This window comes from Amphiura filiformis, chromosome 18 (genome assembly GCF_039555335.1).
Source record: "Amphiura filiformis chromosome 18, Afil_fr2py, whole genome shotgun sequence".
Taxonomy (NCBI): domain Eukaryota; kingdom Metazoa; phylum Echinodermata; class Ophiuroidea; order Amphilepidida; family Amphiuridae; genus Amphiura; species Amphiura filiformis.
This window is the reverse complement of record NC_092645.1, coordinates 58,236,346-58,258,914: the sequence shown is the minus strand read 5'-3', so window position 1 is coordinate 58,258,914 and position 22,569 is coordinate 58,236,346. Positions and strand designations below refer to the sequence as shown.

The 22,569-nt window shown below is 39.3% G+C and overlaps 1 protein-coding gene across 1 annotated transcript in view; it reads left to right on the top strand.

The window, feature by feature from the left end:
- The first annotated feature begins 16,212 nt into the window (after positions 1-16,212).
- The window catches only part of LOC140139256 (small ribosomal subunit protein uS10m-like), a 32,234-nt gene continuing 25,877 nt past the window's right edge, over positions 16,213-22,569 (top strand). The window contains exon 1 of the mRNA XM_072161037.1: positions 16,213-16,351. Within this exon, the coding sequence (XP_072017138.1) occupies positions 16,292-16,351 (60 nt within the window). The 5' untranslated portion in view covers positions 16,213-16,291. The remainder of the gene's footprint in view (positions 16,352-22,569) is intronic.

The window sequence follows — 22,569 nt, the reverse complement described above, 5'->3', positions numbered from 1 at the left end:
AATGACGTCATATCCAAATATGGTCAACACAGGGTTTCGCGGGGTATTTAACTTTGTTTACAAAATAGACCGTGTACTTTGTCACCGATGCCATGGTGTACGGCAGACTAGGCAGCCGCATAGCATTGTGTGTATTTTTTTTTTTTTAAATAGCAAGATTTATATTTGTGTTTTCAATTTTATAAAGATTAAGGAAAGGTTAGTGCACTTTTCTAGGTTTATTTCATGGCTAACACGGCACAGCCTGAGAGCTGCGGTAAGCTCAATACCGGCATAGTAGATCTATCCATACTGACTGTGCCTTGATTTATTGGGGATGTTTATGTTTGATTGAATTCAGTAACCGAGGGAACTTCCCATGGTTCACGGCCCTGCAAGGTGCTAACACTTCAAAGTGTTCATAGTTCTGGTCGCTAGGGTTCAAATCCCCGCACAGGCATGGAATCCTACGTAATATGTATCATGTTCGCTTCCATCTAGCGATCAATAACCTGAATAACCATTGTGTAATTCAATTCAATGCACAAGCTCATACACATGCGGTTCTTTGATGTCAATCGCATACAATATAACCCGTGATCAATAATGAACGTTGGTCAAAAGACGAGCTTACTGAAGTGAAAAATTATGTACATGCAGATTCATCATTTATGCATATTGCCTTGAAAATCATAAAAGCAACTGCTTGATCAACCCAAATGATTTTATTAGCGTTATTTCTAAACCAAATTTCAAAACCACAAAGTGTTTTACCTGACTTTTGACCCAGAAATGTATGAATTTGATGAGAAATTGTGATGAAAATTAATATTTTACAAGTCAGATTCAGAAAGAGAAAATCTCATTACACACGTTAATTACATCACAATCCAAACATAGATGGTTAAGTTCATGGAGAATGTTACAAACTGTTGTATCTTTTGCCATATTGTTTTCTATAGGGAATAATGTTTTATCGTCAAAATCGGACATGAAAACCTATCAAAAACACAACAAAAGCGTGCATCGCTATTTGTATGCATGAAACAAATTATAAGAATTGTACAGAAGTGACCTAACACTTATGAAGGCTGTATCTTGAGAAAGCGCATGGTCTGATGCTAGAATCTTGGCAAGGACACTCTGGTGAAATAAAAAAAAATATATGCGATTGATTTTGTGTGACTTTTGAGCGTTAAATGTTTTAAAATTTAAAAATGAACAAAATGCGAGTAACTATGATATCATCAACATGACAATAATATTCATGATTAATAATTATTGCTCCCTAAAAAAGAAATGGTTAACAAATGGTTTGAATACATCGCACGACCTTATAGTAACTGTATCTAGAAATTTGTGCAAGTTACTTGTCAATTTTCGCCAGAAACGAGCTTTTTCACGGTTACTGCCCAGCTCATTAGCGATATGGGATATTCTTTACATCGAGTTTACTGCCCTCTGTTGACGACAGGGCTTCGAACTCTTATCAAGGCGATCTAAGAAGTGCAGGGCCGTGGGTTGCCATCAATGCTGTAGCAAAGTACATTTATACATAAAGAAAAATTCATAATGATGGCAATTATGTAGGCTAGCTACTATCAGTAATACTACATGCTGTATCAAAATGTTTGGTAGACCTACCCATCGTTTTTTGGTGTTTGTTGACAAACCTGCTTCTTTAATATGCAAAAGTTGAGCCTCTTGAAATGCCTAGGATAGTTTTATGCCCTTTCATAACATTAATCTATAAGTAAGGTAGCTCCTATGTTGCATTTTGTTGTGGTGGTCTTGCCCAGAATAACTGGGAACTGATGGGTACCAATCATTTTGATACACCCTGTAGTAGGCCCTACCACTAAGCACCCAGCATACATGAAGGAAGTGATAATGTGTACATATACATGCGCATATTTGGGGGTGGGCTTTGGGGGCGCCAGCCCGTGGGGGTAAAAGCGAGGTGGCAAAAAGGAAGGAGTGGCAGAAGAAGAAGGGGCGACAAAGACAGTTATTAAAAAAAATCAGTTATTGAAGGAAAAAGGGCGGAAAATTCTCAAATATGTTTGAAAAACGTTCTTTAAAGCAATAATGTGTGATTTGCACAAAAAATAGATTCCTATTTAAATGTACAAACAAGACGCATAAGACGACTAGCGATATCAGTTTATGCGTCAAGTCGACGTACAGCAACGCCAATCATATTATTTATCATGATTATTGGCGGAGCTACACACAGCTGATGGGATGTACAAACAAGACGTACTACAAATCCCGAATAGCGATATGCATACAGTTTATTCAATGATTCAATATACACACGCAGGCGACATATTTATTCAGCACTCGATCGGTGAGCTCAGAATAAAATCAGGTTTATTATAAATGTTAAATTTTACTGTAATTAAAGCACTCCAGGCTTAGTCATTAGTTACAATGGTGCAAAAAGTAGAAATTAAAAAAAACATTAGGGCATTGCTGTGGAGCAAATCACACATTATGGCTTTAATTAGTTTGCTAGCGCATATATCCTTGGCTCTTCACTTTTTCAAACCACCTATAAAAAAATCAGGGGGGGGGGGGCAAAATTGCACCTTTTCTCCAGCCCCCGGGTAGGAGCGGTCACAGAACGCCACTGATGTACTGATGTAGACACCATTTGGTTTTGGTGAGAAATTTGAAACCAAATGGGGTAATTGGGTGCCAAGGGCCCAACAAGGGATCAATTCAGTGAGACTTGGATAGGCATGTTCACAAAATTTTCAAGTAGGATATTTCACATGGAAATTATTTTGTTTAAAAAGGTGATTATTTAACTTAAAAAATGAGGGGTCAACCATGTCTGTAGGTCAAAAATTAGCGAAGTTATGGGCAAATGTCTGTTTTTAAAAAAACCCATGTAAATGCATCATTTTTCACCACGGCGATCCATTTTACACAAAGGCGATTTTATTTTATGAAATCTAACTTTCACTGCATGCTGACTTCTGTATCAAGGATAAAGTACCGGCACATTTTAGACTACGTCGTCAAGTTTCTGGTGTCCAAATTTCAAATTTTTGTATTTCCCTTTTTGGATTGAATGTCGCCCTCTATAATAAGGAATGTGGACATGTCTAACTTGGAACATTTTGGCATTGTTAAAAAGCTATATAATATTGGACCCATTTTTTGAACATTTTGGCATCATAACATTGATAAAACTATATGAGGGGCAGTCAATAAGTAATGAAAGTTGACTTGTGACCCCATTATATGGATTAGAGGTTAATAACTGCGCATCGGTTATTTGGAGGGCATTGTGAAAAATCTAAACATTTTGCCTTTGGAACCGAGGAATATAATATATGCCCGACATATTACCGATGCAAAGTTATTAACCTCATTCATAACCGTCACATTGATCTTTTAACTTTACAAAATAATACAAAATTTTCCTTAAAAGGTTGTAAAATTTAAAAAATTTTACATCTTCCCTTTCCCAAAATCGATCAGGCTAAAACAAGACGACCAATAACAAAAGTGTGTATCAGAATCTGTGCAAATATGGTAACACGCAATCCAAATACGGCAGCCAGCGCGCGCAGTTTGTTGGACGCACAATACGGCACATGGCCAATTCCACCGTTACGGACGTTACAGATACATGCAACTTGCAACTTTTAAGTGAATAGCACACATGTTTGCTGTTAGGATAACACTTTATTTCTTTGTATGCTACTAGTACACACTCTAATGTTCGATATAATGAAGCAATTTTGTTTTGGCTTTCTTAGTTAATTAGCTACAGAAATTAGAAACGAGCGTTACGGACGTTACGCGAAAGTGCCTGCCATTTTGACAGATGGTACATATCCTTTAATCTCCATTCAGTTCTGTGTTTTATTTTTTTCTGTTAACTATATTGAGCAAGCCCTGACTCCGTTCTATGTAAACATGAAAAGCAAGTTTGAAATTAATACTCCTGTATCGTCCTACACTGTTAATTTACTGTTACGGACGTTACATTTTATCTCAAATGAAAAAAAACTGTCAAGGTGCTTCCTCAGATTTTTTTCTTTACTATCTTGAAGTAGGTCTGACATCAATCTATGGATCGAGGCATCATTAGCAAATTTGAAATAAATGCTCCTGTTTTGAGCAATAATGTTCCAAAATTTTGTTACGGACGTTACAAAAGGCACTTTTGGCATGGAATTGGCCACATGCGGAGGTCAAATGTGTGCGACATTGGAACAATTACGCATTTTGCGGTCAATTGTGCGATATTAATTAAATCGATTTGCGTTCGTGTTTTCATACTAAATGTAATTAGATCGCACGCAACACGTTTATTAATGAGGTTATGAATTATTTTTATGGCATTTCTCTATGATCACATAAACACTGTACCTTTGTCTTTCAAATAAGACATGTAAAAATTATATCACATACTTGATTACGTAACTGCATTAGCATAAACTCAATGGTCTACAGTCACTGGCTGAAAATTAGCCATTTTTGTTAAGGGAAATAAGAGCCTCAGAGCATTACTCGTTGACTGCCGATAAAACGCCCAATAAAGACTTAGTCACCGGACCGCGCCGGCCAGTTAAAGTACATGCCCTATCACACCACTCCACGCCATACATAAATTCTCCCAGTCACATTTCCCAAATATGAAATTAAAAAGAAGTAAAATTTTAATTTACTTCTTTTAAAGATTGGCAGAGGCAGTGGCGGCGCCAGGAAATTTTTTTCGGGGGGGTATCAGGGGGGCAAAGTGAATTTCAGGGGGGGGCAAAATCAACAAAGTTTGCGCAAAATTACCGTAAAAAGTGGAAATTTTCGTAATTTTGGATTTTTTCTGGGGGGGCAACAGGGGGGGCAAGAGTTCTGACTGGGGGCATTTGCCCCCATGCCCCCGATGGCGCCGCCACTGGGCAGAGGCGGGTTCGAACTCACGGCGCACCGCTTAGTACTCTATGAGCCTTGCGCCTTAGACCACTCGGCCACTTGTCTTGCTGTCATTCATTTGAAACTTATATTTAAAAATATAATCGCAACTTCAACATAGGCCTACCACGTGACAAGCAAAGGCAGAAAACGTATTATATTTTGGAATTTTATCTGCTTAAAACATTAATGTGTATTATAATAGAGCTACCATTATTTATATTGTTGAATTCTCAAGCGCATAGAAACAATTAATACGAGCGTCCTATGATACATACACAATACATAAAATCGATTTAGATCTTCGGCCACCTGCTCTTGGCGGAAGTTGTATTACGAACTGCATCTGAAGTCCAAACTCCTTTTGTCAAAATTGATTAATCCTATTATTGAAGAGGATAATCAGCTTATACTTATGTATAGCGTTAGTAAAAAGCTTAAGTCTTTGTTTGCTTTGGCTAAATCGTGTTCAAGTGGTGGGTTAACCAACAATTAACAATGAGAGGACATTCCTGAACCTCGTTCAGCTGGGGATGATTTGAAGTGACCGCCAATTATGACCATTTGATATTTAATACCAGCAATGTGGAAAAAAAGAAATAATGTAGTGCCAAAATAATGTACCCTTTTACGGAATGAGCAAAGTTTAACAAGTTATAACTCCGCTTCTGCAGTACGAATGTCAGCGGCGAATGTCAGGTTATTATTTCCCAGTCTTGAAAAAAAAAATTGCAGGCAGAGGTGGGAATCGATCTCGGTACCTCCCGGTTAAAAAGCACTGTGCGCGATTACCAGGCTGATGGTGACATGCCCATATGACAGTTTTTACTAATTTGACCTCAGATGACCCCTGGCGACCCCAAAATGACCTTCCAAAAATTTGGCTCTAAATGTTGACTGTACACACCAAGTTTCATGCCCATACGACAGTTTTTAGTAATTTGATCTCAGATGACCCCTGGGTGACCTTGGATGACCCCAAAATGACCTAAACTTATAACTTTAAATGTTGACTGTATATACCCACCAAGTTTCATGCCCATATATGAGTTTTACTAATTTGACCTCAGATGACCCGTGGTGACCTTGAATGACCCCAAAATGACCTTCAAAAAATGTTGTTTTAAATGTTGACTGTACCTACCAAGTTTCATGCCCATACGACACTTTTTAGTAATTTGACCTCAGATGACCCCTGGGAGGGGACCCCGGTGTCAGATGACTTTAAAAGGAACTTAAAACGAACATCTTCTTGCCAGGACAGAACTACACCCACCCACCAAGTTTGCGCCCAGTACGCCCCAGTTTTATGCCCACGACAGTTTTTAGTCATTTTACCTCAAATGACCCCTGGGAGGGGGCCGGGGTCGGATGACTTAACGAACATAAACTTCTTCTTGCCAGGACAGAACTACACCCACCCACCGAGTTTGAGCCTCGTACGACCTAGTTTCATGCCCATGTGACAGTTTTTAGTCATTTGACCTCAACTGAACCCTGGGAGGGGGCCCCGTTGTCGGATGACTTAACGAACATAAACATCTTCTTGCCAGGACAGAACTACACCCACCCACCAAGTTTGAGCCCGTGCACGACCTAGTTTCATGCCCATATGACAGTTTTTAGTCATTTGACCTCAAATGACCCCTTGGAGGGGGCCCCGGGGTCGGATGACTTAACGAACATAAACTTCTTCTTGCCAGGATAGAACTACACCCACCCACCGAGTTTGAGCATCGTACGACCTAGTTTCATGCCCATGTGACAGTTTTTAGTCATTTGACCTCAACTGAACCCTGGGAGGGGGCCCCGTTGTCGGATGACTTAACGAACATAAGCATCTTCTTGCCAGGACAGAACTACACCCACCCACCGAGTTTGAGCCCGTAAGACCTTGTTTCATGCCCATATGACAGTTTTTAGTCATTTGACCTCAAATGACCCCTTGGAGGGGGCCCGGGGTCGGATGACTTAACGAACATAAACTTCTTCTTGCCAGGACAGAACTACACCCACCCACCGAAGTTTGAGCCCGTTCGACCCACGACGGCCTCACATTAGCAGTCACAGACAAAACCTAAATCTACAGAATATATCCATTACTCGTCGATACTCGAAAGAGCTCAAAATAAATAACTTAGAAAATTTTCTTGATGTCCTTTAACATGTTTTCATAGTTAACCATCGTTAGCCATGGAGATCTATCATGAGAACTGACCGGTGACTAAGTCCGATTTATTGGGACGTTTATCGACCATCGACCAGCAATGGGCTGAAATACCACCCTACCCCACACCGACCCCGACTCATCTACCCCAACAACTACCCTTACCCCACACACCATACCGGCCACCACCCTCTCCCCACTACTTTACCACCCATCACCCTACACTACCCACTATTCCACCTCACCATGACCCCACTACCCACAACTTATCCCCTACCCCACCACACCTTACCCCCACCACCCTATCCACTACCCTACCACCCCAGCACCTTTTCCCCATACCACCACCACCTGACCACACTCTACCCTACCACACCCTTACCCCACCACCCTATCACCCCCTGACCCCACTATCCCACCACCCTACCCCCACTACACCCTATCCCCAACCCCACCACCCTACTCTACCACATGACAACTTATCCCCTTCCCCCACCACTCCATGACACCCTGACCCACTACTCCACCACCCCACCACCTTTTCTCACCAATTTCTCTACCACACCACCACCCTTACCCAGCCTACCCTGCCGCCCATGCACCCTACCACACCCTCCCCCAACACAACCTACTCCACTGTCCTCCCCACTACCCTACCACTCACCACCCTACCTCACCCACTACCATGATACCCACCTCACCACACAACACCCAAACCTACCATCCCACCTATGTAAGACAATGCCCGCGCCACATGCACAGTAAACCCCAATTGATAGACTGCAATAATGGCTATTATTATTTTTTCATATTATCGAACTCTATATATTTTTTCAACCATCGTCATTTTGCCACCCCCCTAATGTGGTGACCAAGGCGCATGCCCCCTGCCCCCTTCGCTACAACACTGACCCCACCACATCCTGGTGACCCCACTACCAGCTAGATACATGCATTGATATCCTCAGTATATAGCCATGTACTGTACACACAACCACATTTGTCTTACATACAAAAGTAGTTGGGGACACTGACAAATGACAATATGCTACAAAGTACTACAAAGTACTACAAAGTATTAATTCACCATAGTGAATGGAGAAAAGTTGTGATTGCTTGCTCCACAGTCATATGCCTTGCTATCTTCAGTAGATAGCAAATTGTATGCATTGCTATCTACAGTAGACAGCAAGTCTATAGGAGATAGCAATTTTGCATTTAAGGCCATCTTAAATTAATAGTTCGTCTCAAAGCTCCCGACCGCATTAGTAAAATTGCCCGCCTTTTGCGAGTTATACCTGGATTTAATAAATTTCAGCTGTTTTATTTATTTTACAAATCCACCACACAATAATCTCACGTCGTCAGACGTCAAAATAGCCTAAATCGTAAATCTGAATAAAATACTTCATCTTGACCACAGTGAAACCTTGAGAGATGAAAAGGTGGTCTATTCTTGTCAAAAAGCTCGTCCCACAGATAACAAAAAATTAAAGTAAAAAAAACCACAAAAAAACAGCATTTCTTATAATAATTTAGGTTTTTAACTTGGGAAGGGCTTTAAGACAAACTATTAAATTATGATGGCCTAATACTGCAGAGTGCAGACAGCAATTTGCTTTGTATACATTATTCATTTCTAACAACAGCAAGTTGCATTTCTAACAACAGCAAGTTTCATACATTGATATCTACAGTTGACAGTAAAATACATACCGTAAAGGCTTTGGACGTAGGGCATGGTCACTGTGGTGTATTTTAAACAATTAAGTGTCAAATTTGTTGGTATTCGTTTATTGTGTCCAAAGTCACCCCGGAAAGGAAGCCAAACCCTGGGGTGACACAGCCTGCTTTTAAATTCTTAAGAGTGGGTATAGATATCATGACTATCCAGGTAGGTTCTTGGTTCATCAGTGTTTACTATCCAACCAACAGGCTTGAGTTTCCACTCTTCTTATGTTCCGGTGGAGTACCGAAAGTTTGACCACCACAAAAATCCTGTATTTTATGGGCCCCGCTAAAAAGTTATGAAAAACATATAAGATAACACATTATACTGGGAAACTTTAGTCATTTATATATTATATTACCACGTAAGAACATATAAAAATATTCTTAGAAATGTTAAAAGGTAAAACAGCCTACATGAAATAATGGTTTTTCCTATATGCGTGTCCAAAGTCACCCCACCGTCCAAAGTCACCCCGTTTTACGGTACATTATTATATACAGTGACAATACATGTATGTAATTTTTATCCAATGCTATTAACATATGTGGTAAAAAATTGAAAAAAAAAATGTTATACATGTAGAAATATTACAATATTGAAATAACCCTAACACTGCTTTTTGCTATTGGAATTTAAAGAAGAGCGAACAAGAGAGAAGTTGAGCAAAGAATTCATTTGGTACCCGCGGGATTCAAACCTTAGACCCCTCTTGTGCCAAGCACAAGATCATGCACCGACCGGTATAACCCTTACGAAAATGCAGGCAAAAAAAGGTGTGTGCCGAAGCGTGCTGCATGCTTAAATAAGTGTGCAGAAGCGAGCAAGAACGTGTTCCTGTGTGCAAACTAGCCATGTGCATGCAGGATATGCATGCAAGTATCAATTGCACACATAATAAACTGTGCGCTGCACAATTTGCACATTTTTTTTTATGCGCAGCCGCACACTTCATATGCACATGTGCGATGTGTGTGCGCATTGTCCCGCTGCATTCATGCTGCACGCTTGCAAAAAAAAGTGTGTCATTTTCATATAGCCACTGCCTTTGGTGACAGAATGTGACGGATTGGCCCTGCATGTGTTGTAGTAATTTTCATATGCAGGCTTGTGGCCCTCACGGACTTAGCGTGCGCGAGCAGCCGGGCATGATGCACAAGGCGTTCAACCAAATTAAAAGCACGCTGACGCAACCTCTCTGGATATACAAAATACCAACAGCACGAAAGTAGTGCTGGCTTAATTGTGAACAGAGGACCTGCCTTCAAGCAATGCCAAAAATGATCACAGGCGTATATATATTATCATACAATTGACCTACTCAATTCCGTGCAATGTAACCTTTTCTCTTCTCTTTTTCTCCCTTTTCTTTTCTCTTTTTCTCCCTTTTCTTTTTCTCCTTTTCTCTTCTCTTTTTCTCCCTTTTCTCTTCTCTTTTTCTCCCTTTTCTCTTCTCCTTTTCTCTTCTCTTTTTCTCCCTTTTCTCTTCTCTCCTCTCCTTTCATTTCCATTGGGGGCTGGGACCGCTCCCCTGAACACAGCTAGGTTGCGCTCCCCTCCGGCCCACCTTAAAGGCCTTTAAAAATAGTTAATGCCCACACCCATGCTTGTCAGACTTGAGTAGGCCTATATCACTGCAAGTTCCAAACCCTGCAAGCACCCGGTTGCAAACGTAGCGCATACACCCCATTTGGATTGTACACCCGTTTTAGCATACATATCCTTTGTAGATTTACCACACTGCACATGGCTTGGAGGCGGACGTGACGTATGAAAATATCTTGTTCCCTCAAAATCTTGAGGGAACAAGATATATCATGAGGAACAAGATAATTATCTCAAGGAATGAGATAATTATCTCAAGGAACAGATAATTATCTTGAGGAACAAGATATATTTGAAGGAATGAAATAATTATCTTGAGGGAACAAAATATATCTTGAGGGAATGAAATTATTATCTTGAGGGAACAAGATAATTATCTCAAAGGAACGAGATAAATCATGAGGGACCGAGATAATTATCTTGAGAGAACAAGAAATATCTTGAGGGAACAAGATAGTTATCTTGAGGGAATGAGATAAATATTTAGAGGGAACAATATATATCATGAGGTAACATGATAATTATCTCAAGGGAATCGGGTAATTATCTTGAGAAAACAAGATAATTATTTCAAGGGAATGATATATCTTGAGGGAACAAGATAATTATCTTGAGGGAACAAGATAATTATCTTGAGGGAATGAGATAACTATTTAGAGGGAACAAGATATATCATGAGGTAACATGATAATTATCTCAAGGAACCAGATAATTATCTCGAAGGAACGAGATAATTATTTCAAGGGAACAGTATATCTTGAGGAAACAAGATAATTATCTTGAGGGAACAAGATAATTATCTCAAAGGAACAAGATAAATCGTGAGGACCGAGATAATTATCTTGAGGGAACAAGAAATATCTTGAGGAAATAAGATAATTATCTTGACGGAATGAGATAAATATCTTAAGGGAACGATGTATCTTGAGGGAACAAGATAATCATCTTAAGGGAACGAGATATATCTTGAGGAAACAAGATAATTATCTCAAAAGAACGAGGGGGGTATATCATGAGGGACCGAGATATATAATTATCTTGAGGAACAAGATATATCGTGAGGAACGAGATAATTATCTTGAGGGAACAAGAAATATCTTGAGGGAACGAGATAATTATCTTGAGGGAACAAGATAATTATCTTGAAGGGAACAAGATAATTATCTTGAGGGAACAAGATAATTATCTTGAGGGAACAAGATAATTATCTTGAGGGAATGAGATAATCATCTTGAGGAACAAGATAATTATTTTGAGGTGCATTACGGCGTGCAGGACATACACATCAGTTGCACATACTGCTTCGCATATTAGGCTAATGAAATGAAATGATTAGTTTCCCGTCACATTTTTTTCAGTGAAATATGAGGTCATGATTTCATTATTCATTATTTTGACAAATTTAATTATTGTCAAAACTTTAATTTTATATGGCTATTACCTATATTGTCGATAAAAGACCAGCTCAAAACAGGTATTAAAGTCATAATGTACAATCTTATAATATGAATTTGGTTAATTTTTTTCAAACCTGATTTTTTGGCATATTTGTAATGTTTACACATGTCACAACTTGCACCTAAATGGAATCAGCCAAATTTGTTGTGTTTGTAGGTAAACAGAGCAAAGTTCGATATAATTCAAGAAATTATGACTTTATGTCCGCCCATAGAACTGCGTGTTAAACGGCCAAAATAACAAGCAGTGTTGCTTTCACGTTACCTCGTTATTTCAGCTCAAAATGGACAGAAACCATTCCCGATCATTATTATTAGTATTATTTCAGCATTTTGAGTATATAATGACAAATTTAAAATTTGAAGGAAATCGTACATTAAGCCTTTAATGCTAAGATCATCATTACAGACATTTTGCAACAGATTGAGAAAAGATTTGAATTTGTTTTTATTAAAATGAAAAGAAATTTGCAATTTTTGTAATCACTAGAAACATGAGGTAATCCTTAAATTTCCATTATTTACCACATCCTCTACCCCTACAACTAAGAAAAACTGCTGATTATGATCAGCAGGGGATGTCAAACATTTTGAGTTTCAATTTTGATTAATTCCATCTCAACTTTCAGATAATAAATAAGTTTTGCAGGGTTTCAAATTCGAGGAGAACCCGAGAACCAGTTCTCCTGAAGGTTCTCGCTGGATAACAACTAGAAGAACTAAAATTGGTTCTCGTAAGCTTCCAATTTTTAGATCGCATGTTGTGTAATATGTTACCTTTCTGTATAATTGGAAAATGTTGGGAAAAAGGCAAAGTTTTCTTCATTTCAGCTGTCAATTTATTGTACGATCATGAACAGGAAACCATGGCCCATGCACGTAATTTCAATGTTTATGTTACTCGACCAAGCATCTCCTTTGGTTGTATTCGCCGTAGAAGTGATGATGTAACAGGATTAACTACCATAGAATATATCGCCCTGCACTACAATGTTCACGCGAACCAAAGGTTCTCGCAAAAGCCCGTTGCGAGAACCTAAACAGGTTCCCGCAATTGATTGCGAATTTGAACCCCTGTTTTGGTCAAATTGAAAAAAGTTATGAGGGCGGGTAACGGGAAACTAATAATTTCATTACATACACCTTATGCAATACACTTACAACACGCTATACATAGTGCGTACCTGAACAAGCATGTTGCGCAAACAATGCATTCACTAGCTGCTGTCTACCGTGTGATAGACGACATCCAGGACCAATTAAATTCAGCATTTAGAAGTTATTATACCACAGACACTGCACTGACATGACTAGACAGTGCACGATTTGAGGTTGGTAATTTGACATACTAGCGGTCACCTGTCTTTCGCGGTCAGGGTCTTTTGCGGTTGGTAAATTTTGTACATTTTGTGTACATGTAAATGTTTTATTTAATGTGATTAATGGTATGAGAGGAGATGATCATTTAGAACTTAGAAGTATAATATTTAGTATCTTTTCCATATAAATCAATGGCTTGAAATTGCAATAAGATCATGTCTTGCCCCTGTGGGATGCTGGTCGCTCTGATATATAAGATTTTTATGCATTTGTTTCTACAGTACTTTTTAGCCCATTTTGGACAAATTTGTTGTACCTTTTAGCTCATTTTTTATCATTTTCATCCAAGTTTGTCCCCCACCTTGAAATGTACCTTGCTGGCCCCGCCTCCTGCAAAAGCCCTGGCTAAATCACTGAGCAGCTGAACACAATTTTATTCACATCCATCTTGGCCCGCTGTGGCCTGCTGGCTGATCTGATATTTTAGATTTCTATGCATTTGTTGTACTTTTTATTTGTTAGCCCATTTTGGATAAACTTGTCGTACTCTTTAGCCCATTTGTGACAACCCCCCCCCCCCCCATGAAATTTGCCTCACCCCTCTCTCTCTCTCTCTGAAAAAGTCCTGGCTACACCACTGTGCAGCTGAAACAATTTTATTCACATTTCCTTACACTCTATTTCATATAAGTTATGATCATACTTGATCATACATTATGCTGATAACATTAAACATAGCACTTCCACAAAGCAGAGTAGGCCTATTCATGGCGTGGTTTGGCAACCCTGATTAATTTGTCCTTCAAAAGTTTCACTTTAACTATAGGTTCTCCATAAAAACAAAGAATACATGCTAATGTTGATCAATTAGTTGAATAAACAATAGATGTTAATTGAGTTTCTACTGTGTCATGTAATAGTTGCTTCTACTGTGTCATGTAATAGTTGAGACTACAGGCATAATATCCTCACACCGATGACAGGATAGAAGGCCTAATTCAGGCTATGTCAACATTAGTGTATATTGTGTTGGCGTTAGCATGCAGGTGCGCTGCCACTGCCTTTGCCCTGCCTTTGAAACTAATTAACATAATTTGACACCCTTAACGTAAACAAAAACAAAATTGGACGTTTTATTGGGGTGCGGACAACTTTACTCTACTAAACGCGAAAATCCGTTTTCCGCAATAATGTAAAACGTAGAAGTTTTTAGCCTTACAAATTCGCCAAACTCAGTAATTTATTATAGATTTTTCGGGTCCACAGGAACAGCCCTGAAGAACAGGGAAAAAGCCAAATGAAAGAAATGCGAGATTCACTAAACCAGCACGAAGAACTCGGTGGGCAACATGAGGAACAAACGAACTAAACATAATTCTTAGTCAGTGGGAGTGGTCTATTACCATGATTACATAGACACATAATCTGATTGGACAATCGCATGATTTTGGGTGTCCTCTATCAGGCTGTAGACGTCCCCAGGTCATCATGAGTGTTGATAACGAGTAACACGCTCATAGAGGTGTGCGTATGTAACACGTTGCATGCATAGACGCAGTGCAGAATACTCACATGCACTAGCAGTATGCGCAACAAAAGATGTGAAGTTTCGTTCATTTAAGAAAAAGGGGGAGTTTTTATGACGGTAACTTAATTTTTGCTTTAAAAAATAGTTTGCAGTTATTAAAGTAATATTTAACTGACTAAGAATAAGAATAAACGATAGGAATTTTTATTTTGACTCTCCTCTACCTATGATAGACAACAGGCAGGTCCAATATTTTTATCGTAGTGGATACCGGCGTAGTTATTCTGTAAAAATCGTGCCTGTTATGCAGAATGGACATGACTGACTAGAATTATATCAAATTAGTCCCTTAGCACTTGATTATTAGTTTCCTGTTTACCGCCCTCGTCCAAAATCGAAAATCTCAAAATAATTATTTTATTTTTATTTCTAATTTTCTCCTTATTTTTTTAAAATAACTTTCAACTACTTCTACTTGCCATTTTCTGACTTTAATAATATCAACAATAATGATGAATAAACAAAGAGTACAACTCCACCTTCACTTATTTATAAAATTAAATATTGTTGTGAAATAATTAAAGGAGTATTTCGTGATCCTAGCATCCTGTTTTTATGACATTTTTCAGTACATATCCACGAAAAAAGCATATTCCCAAAATTTCAGTTGATTCCGATATTGCGTTTGCGAGTTATGCATGATTATGTGTATTACACTGCTCCATAGACATTACGTTGTAATTTCGTTCTGGTGCACCAGAACTAAATTCAAATTTCACGATATCTTTGCTAAACGAATTAATCTGCAAGAAATATTTTGTACATAAACATTATGTAGCCAGAGGTTTCCAGTGATATAAAAATCTCAACTTTTTTGAGAAAAGTGGGGATGAGGCTGTGGATCACGAAGTGCCCCTTTAAATGCCCGCTCTAGTCAAAACGAGTCAGTAGTTGCTTGTAATAGTTCAAACTAAATAAAGAAAATAAAAGATAATTAATAATTAATAATTAAAAGTCACCTCGTCCCTTTTTCAAAATCTTCAACAGGAAACTAATAATCAAGTGCGAAGGGCCTTATCAATGATAATATCATGCGTGAATAAATTTTTTTACTCAGTCTCAGTAAGCTTACTAAAATTAGTACTAGTAGCAGCCTAAATTCTACGTACGGACTCACTCTGATCCAGTAAACGTTTGTGTAACCTTGCAGCAAGCTTAGATGCCTGAAAGTTTGGAAAACGTCAAAATTTTAGAATTACATTACTTTTCGCGTGTTTGTTTACATTTGGATCCCAATTACAGCCCGTCACCACTTGAGACAGGCTCTCCGAAGCTTTCAATCATGAATATTCATTACCAGTGTAAATCAATTTCCGGGTTTAATTCTTTAACGCAGGAAGAACATGCCTTTTGCTGCAAGGACAAGGTCAAAGATCACAATTTTGTACATGCACAGGTCACACATGCTGCACATGTATGCTGACATGCATGCATATCGCACATCACACAGGATCTCACGCTGCATCATATTTTCTTGAAGAAATATTTGGGAATTGAAAGAGCAGCAAGTCAGGATGATGCGGAAATTAGTAGAATGTTCATTTAGCTCTATGTCGCGATTATGGTCAAAACCGGTAAGTAAACTGAAAAGTACGGTAAGCTTTAGACTGTCAGAGACTGTTTTGTTATTAATTATTATTGGAAAATATTTAAGCTTACCTAAAAAAAAATTTATTCATGAGTTATTTTTTTATTAGCTCGAAGGGACTCATGGACTCGAGGTACACGCTCATGATTGGCTAGCTCGTTCACGTAGCGGTTCCGTTGTCCCACTGGCCATGCTGGCCAACTTAGTGGGGATTTAGTTCCAGTAACTGTAACTCGTCGTACCTAGTCAGTAGTAGATAGGGGAGCGATCGTTATTTATGGCAGGGGGGAATGGGTAAATTTAGGGGAACACGAAATTTTTTGTGGTCTTGAGGGGGGGAACCTGAAATTTTTAGTTGAACCAGGAGGGGGGATTGTTAAATTTTAAATGGAGAAAATTGGGAAAACAAGGGGGAACGCGAAAATTTTGAGCGGACGTGAGGGGGGAACGCGAAATTTTTTGTCGATATTTTTGCCAAAACACCCATTCCCCCTGCCGTAAATAACGATCGGTCCCTAGGTATAATACAAAAAAAATTGAACTTTTTTTGATTCTCATCAAAGTAATCTCATATTAAAGAGCTAAATGAAAGAAAACTGATGAGGCATAAATGAATGTCATAACGACATGTGGTTGCGGAGATATGCTAATTTGAATGGCTCAATATTTCAGCCAATTTCCTGTACAAACTTTTTGTGCATGCACATATTAAAATGCTTATAGGCCTATACTGTGCATTGCGAGTACACAATTTTAAGAAACAAGCACTGTCTTGCTATTTACTGGTACTGAACTGTAAATGTAATCCTAGATTGATTGAATTTGTATTGATGTGAACATAAGGGCCTATCATTTTCTTTGGAAGGGGGGTCCCAAATATACAGGGGGGGGTCATAATTTTTGGAAAGAAAAATAGGGGGTCATAAAATGTTTGATGACCAAATGTAGGGAGTCGCAAGATGACCACAGATAGTGTGTTTATCTTATTCAAAAAGACTGAATACAATTTTAGCCTCTTCAGGGGGGTACATGTAAGGTGTATCAGTGGGTGGTGGGGGAGGGGGGTCGCAATTTTATTGATGCTGACTTTTTGTAAATTTGGGAGCCCTGCAGAAAATGATAGCCCCCTAATATACAAATGAACATGTATGAGTAACATTTTGTTTTATTTCTGTTTTCTGATGCAGATTCCAGGTTTGACAGAGGATGGAAACCAGGGACTGTCTTTTGGTATTTGCAGGAGAGCATTAAATAGCTCTTCTAGAGCCTTCAAGAGCTGTTTAGAACATTTACAATAAAATGTAATGAGAGAATGGTCAACTAAGGAAAGCTAAAATCACTCTCCTATATCCGATTTAAGGAGAGCAGTAGAGAGCGATTGCTCTCGCTCTCCTCAAAAGGCAGTCCCTGGGAAACCACAGTGTGGGCCAACAGCAAATTATGCAAAAAATAAAGAAAAACTTATTCAAAAAGATGAAATTTGTGTTGAAGTGTCTTATTTTTTTTTTTTTGTCATTGAAAAACTCACGGTTTTGATACTACCCACCGAGTACACCTTTTCACTGATACAAGGGGGGGGTAATTTGTTTGAGGGGGCACCCTTTAAAATGTTTAATTATTATAAGCAGTAGCTGATGCATTCACCCCTCCCCAGGAAAATGTTTTTGAGCAGGCACCCTTTGGAGCACTGGCTGGCGATGCTCCTATTCAAGAGTGCGGAAACTCGAGGGCCAGTTCACTTGATCATCAGAAGGGGGTCACTCCTGCTCAAGTGTGAACCCCTGCCCCCTGCCCTCAGCTTAAGTTTTGTCTTTGAGCAGGCACCCTTTGGAGCACTGGCTGGCGATGCTCCCTATTCCAAGATCATTATGGAAACTCGAGGGCCAGTTCACTTGATCATCAGAATGGGGTCACTCCTGCTCAAGTATGAACCCCACCCCTTCCCCCAGCTTAAGTTTTGTCTTTGAGCAGGCACCCTTTGGAGCACTGGCTGGCGCATGCTCCCTATTCCAAGATCATTGCGGAAACTCGAGGGCCAGTTCACTTGATCATCAGAATGGGGTCACTCCTGCTCAAGTATGAACCCCCCCGCCCTTTCCCCCAGCGTAAGTTTTGTCTTTAAGCAGGCACCCTTTGGAGCACTGGCTGGCGATGCTCCCTATTCCAAAGATCATTGCGGAAACTCGAGGGCCAGTTCACTTGATCATCAGAATGGGGTCACTCCTGCTCAAGTTACCCCCCCATGACGAAGCGCCATAGGAGTACGTCCCCCATCAATTTCAACATTTAGAAAATCAAATAGGAAAATGGCCAAAAATAGGCATGTGTCCGGCCATCATACCCGATGTGCCCACAGTCATTCATGCATCTATCATAGCAAAAAATCTGCTAGCGCTATGCATGATGGGATAGGAATAGGAAAGGTCCAAATTTGCTTCTTCCCCCGACTCAAAGTCGGCACAGAATGAGAATCTATCCCAGCATCCACAGCATGAGCCCATTCAATTAGTATACATAAACCATGCGGGTTAAACATGTTCACTCACTGGCAAAAGTCGTCAATTGCAGTACTACACAAAGTCCCCAGTTCACTCACTTTTTGCGCAAGGCATCCATCCAATCTCATCAAACCAAACATTTTTATGTACAAAAAACTACCTTTATTCACCGCGTGCTCCATTTAACTTACCGCTCAACTCCGTTATTTAGATATTTGGAGAGTAATTTCCGAAAAATATTAGATCGAAATCGTCACTTTCAAACCCACTAGAAAGTCGCCAAAATTTGCGCGACCACCACGCGAATCATCTGACCTCTTCCGGGTTATGATCAAGTTCAACCTTTTGACTTGACCTTGTAAGCTTTGGAACTGCTTTTAACTCGATCTAATTCCCCCCAAATATTTTTTCAAAAACATCGCCGTAAAATTTACTACCGGTAACAAATTTTCAAAATGGCGCCGGGTGCGCGATTTCCCTATGCTGAGAGAGGCTGAATATTGCGCATGCTCAGGTAAGGAATGCTCACATACCTAACTCAGTAGATGTCAATTTATACCTGGTCTCATGTACCCATACCTAGTGTATGGGTACATGGTATGACCAGGCATTCAAACAGGCACGGAGAGAGCTGTCAAAGAGTGTATATTTCAAAACATGATAACTGCACCAGTTATAAAAATTCACACAAACCCATCATTACATTTTCAAAATACACTGAAACCCTGTAATCCATTTTTGAAAAATATGATCCCTAATGTTTACTTACTTTTGTTCAGCAAAAACCCATTTCCAGTAAGTCAAATTCTGTAATTGTACATGTCTCCATGTTTACATTTTGTGGACTAAAAAAAAAAATACCTGTTTCCAAATATTCCACCCAAAGTGTAATAAGTGCCAGACACATGTGTTGGGGCAAATAATATTAGAAGTCATGAAATATACTCTTTTGACCACACACAGCTGTACATAATAGATTAAGTTATTCTTTAATCCACCATAATGTGGTGGATGTTAAGCATGAGTGGCAACTCTTTCTCATGCCAAGGTTAAATTGATGACATGTCTTGACCTAATTGGCCAATTTACCAAACATATCATAACAAGATAGACTTTAACCAAGCCTGAATGTGCTCCTATCTGTAACCATGCTGTATACACATGCCTGTAACAGCTTCTATAAGCAGAGATGAGGTTACATGCTATGTGTAAAGGGCTACATGCTGGAGATAGCACATTCTAATGGTGGGAATTTTGATCACAAGAATTTATGTGCTGGAATAAACACATTTAAACACAGTTTTTGGCAACAAATTTCAACCAAATTGATATTTTAAGTGGACTATAATGCAGTAGGACTTTAAATAATCAAGTTTGGCCACAGAAGACATTGGTGAGTAAGTCATTTGTTGTGAAAAAAACCAGCTGTACATTGAAAGTATGCTTTCCTAGTTTGTATGTGGATTGTAAGTATGTACCATGTTCTGCGTATAATGTCAATTGTCATTATGTTTATGATAAAGACTGAGGTCTTGCTGGCAGGACTAAGTGGGGATTATGCACTTTCAGTTTCCCTTACTCGAGAACTCTAGCTTCGATAGTTACGCATTCGATGCTATTGCTAGAGTGCGTTGCTATTGATTTTCGGTCGGACAGCGGAACAACTTTTTGCACCGGAGCGGAGGTTATTTATTCTGTTAATGTTGAAATATGGATGAAAGTTATTTCGATGAGTCAACCGTATCTTTTGAGCAAGATTTGTCTATTTTGGACAGTCTAAAATTTTGCTGAAGTGTAGGCCTATTTTTAGCAACATTTTTGATGCAATCGCCTGTCGTGATCGGCTGTGTTTACTTCTGAATTTCCATTGGTTTACACGGTGTTATGCTTCAGCGAATCCGACTAGATTTTGAATGCAACGGTCTCTAGCCTAGAATGTGAAGCTATCGGTGAGCAAATTCTTGGCTAGACTTTTCGAGCAAAGTTTCCCATGCGTTTGAATGGGAATTATTTTGCCTAGTCGCCACAAGTTTAGGGAGCAAATTTCTTCAATATTTTGACAAGTTGACATAAAATGTTCTATTCTATATTGTTTGGCAATAATGTACAAAAATGTATTCTGCCAATAGTACATCCAAAGTTGTAATTTTGTGTTGGTAGAAGTGGTGAGATCTCCTAGCTACCCTTATACGCGCTGACGACCTGTACAACCAAAAAAGTGACATTTTACCCCAAAAAATTCATGAGGTTTTTTTGCGATATTATGATAGCAGACAATGAGACATGTCAACGGTTTCACTGTATTTAGTATGGTAAAACATGAAAAATACGGTAGTACAAAGCCAAGGCCCTTGAGGATCTTTCATGTTCTGTCTCCAAATTATTAAATCAGCACAAGAGAAGTCCCCCAAATATTGTCATAGGTGGTGACTATAATTTCCCTGATATCAACTGGGACAGTTGGTCTACCACCAAGTGTAGTACAGCTTCAATCCATCAGAAATTTTTAAACTTTCTTCTTGAAAATTCTCTTGCTCCGCTGGTGAATAAAATCACAAGACCACGGTCAAACAGTGTTCTTGACCTCATTGTTACGAGTTGCCCGCAGCTCATAAATGATATTGAGTCATTACCTGGTATATCAGATCACAACATAGTTCTCTTCAACATAAGTCTGAAATCTAAAAGGCAATCCAAACCACCATTTAAGTCGTTTAACTTCAAACAAGCAAACTTAGAACAACTAAAAGCTGACACACAGGAGTTCACTTCAGAATTTTTGGCAAACAATCCCTAGAAAATTCAGTGGACACAAACTGGAGTATTATAAGTAACAAAAACAAAGAACATATGAACGAGCATGTCCCCACAAAGCTGAAAAGTAGCAAAAGACATCTGCCATGGATTACAGTCCCTATAAAGAGACAAATGAGAAAGAGGGATCGTCTGTATAGTGTTGCCAGAAAATCAAATTCCTCCTCCAAATGGAGAAGTTACAGAGAGTATAGAAATGCTCTTGCTAAAACTATACACCAGGCACATATAAACTACACCAACAACATAATCGGTGGTAGTTTGTCTGAAAATCCCAAGACCTTTTGGTCGTATGTCAAGCTCATGAAAACCGAAAATCTTGGCATCCCAGTTCTACGCACAGAAAATAAACTGTGCACCACTGATGACGAGAAAGCCCAAGCCTTAAATGAGCAGTTCCAATCTGTTTTCTCATCATCGTCTGCCAGAGATATACCTGATAAAGGCCCCTCACCTCACTCGAGCATCTCACCACTGGTCATCCACCAGCAAGGAGTTCTTAAACAGATGCAACAACTGAACCCAGCCAAGGCCAGTGGTCCAGATGAAGTGCCACCGAAGTTATTGAAATCTGTTGCTGAAGAGTTAGCCCCAGCCCTGACTGTACTCTACCAACAATCCATTGATACTGGGGACGTACCAGTCCAGTGGCGCCAGCTATCTACAAAAAAGGTGACAAATGTGATGCAGCTAACTACAGACCCATATCTTTGACATGCCTATGTTGTAAGATGTTAGAGCACATAGTACTGAGCCATATGGCCAAACATTTGAGTTCCCACAATATCCTCTTGGACTCACAACATGGCTTTAGAGAACGCCTGTCAACCATTACTCAACTTCTCACATCTGTACATGACTGGGCTAACACTCTTGACAACCATGGCCAGAC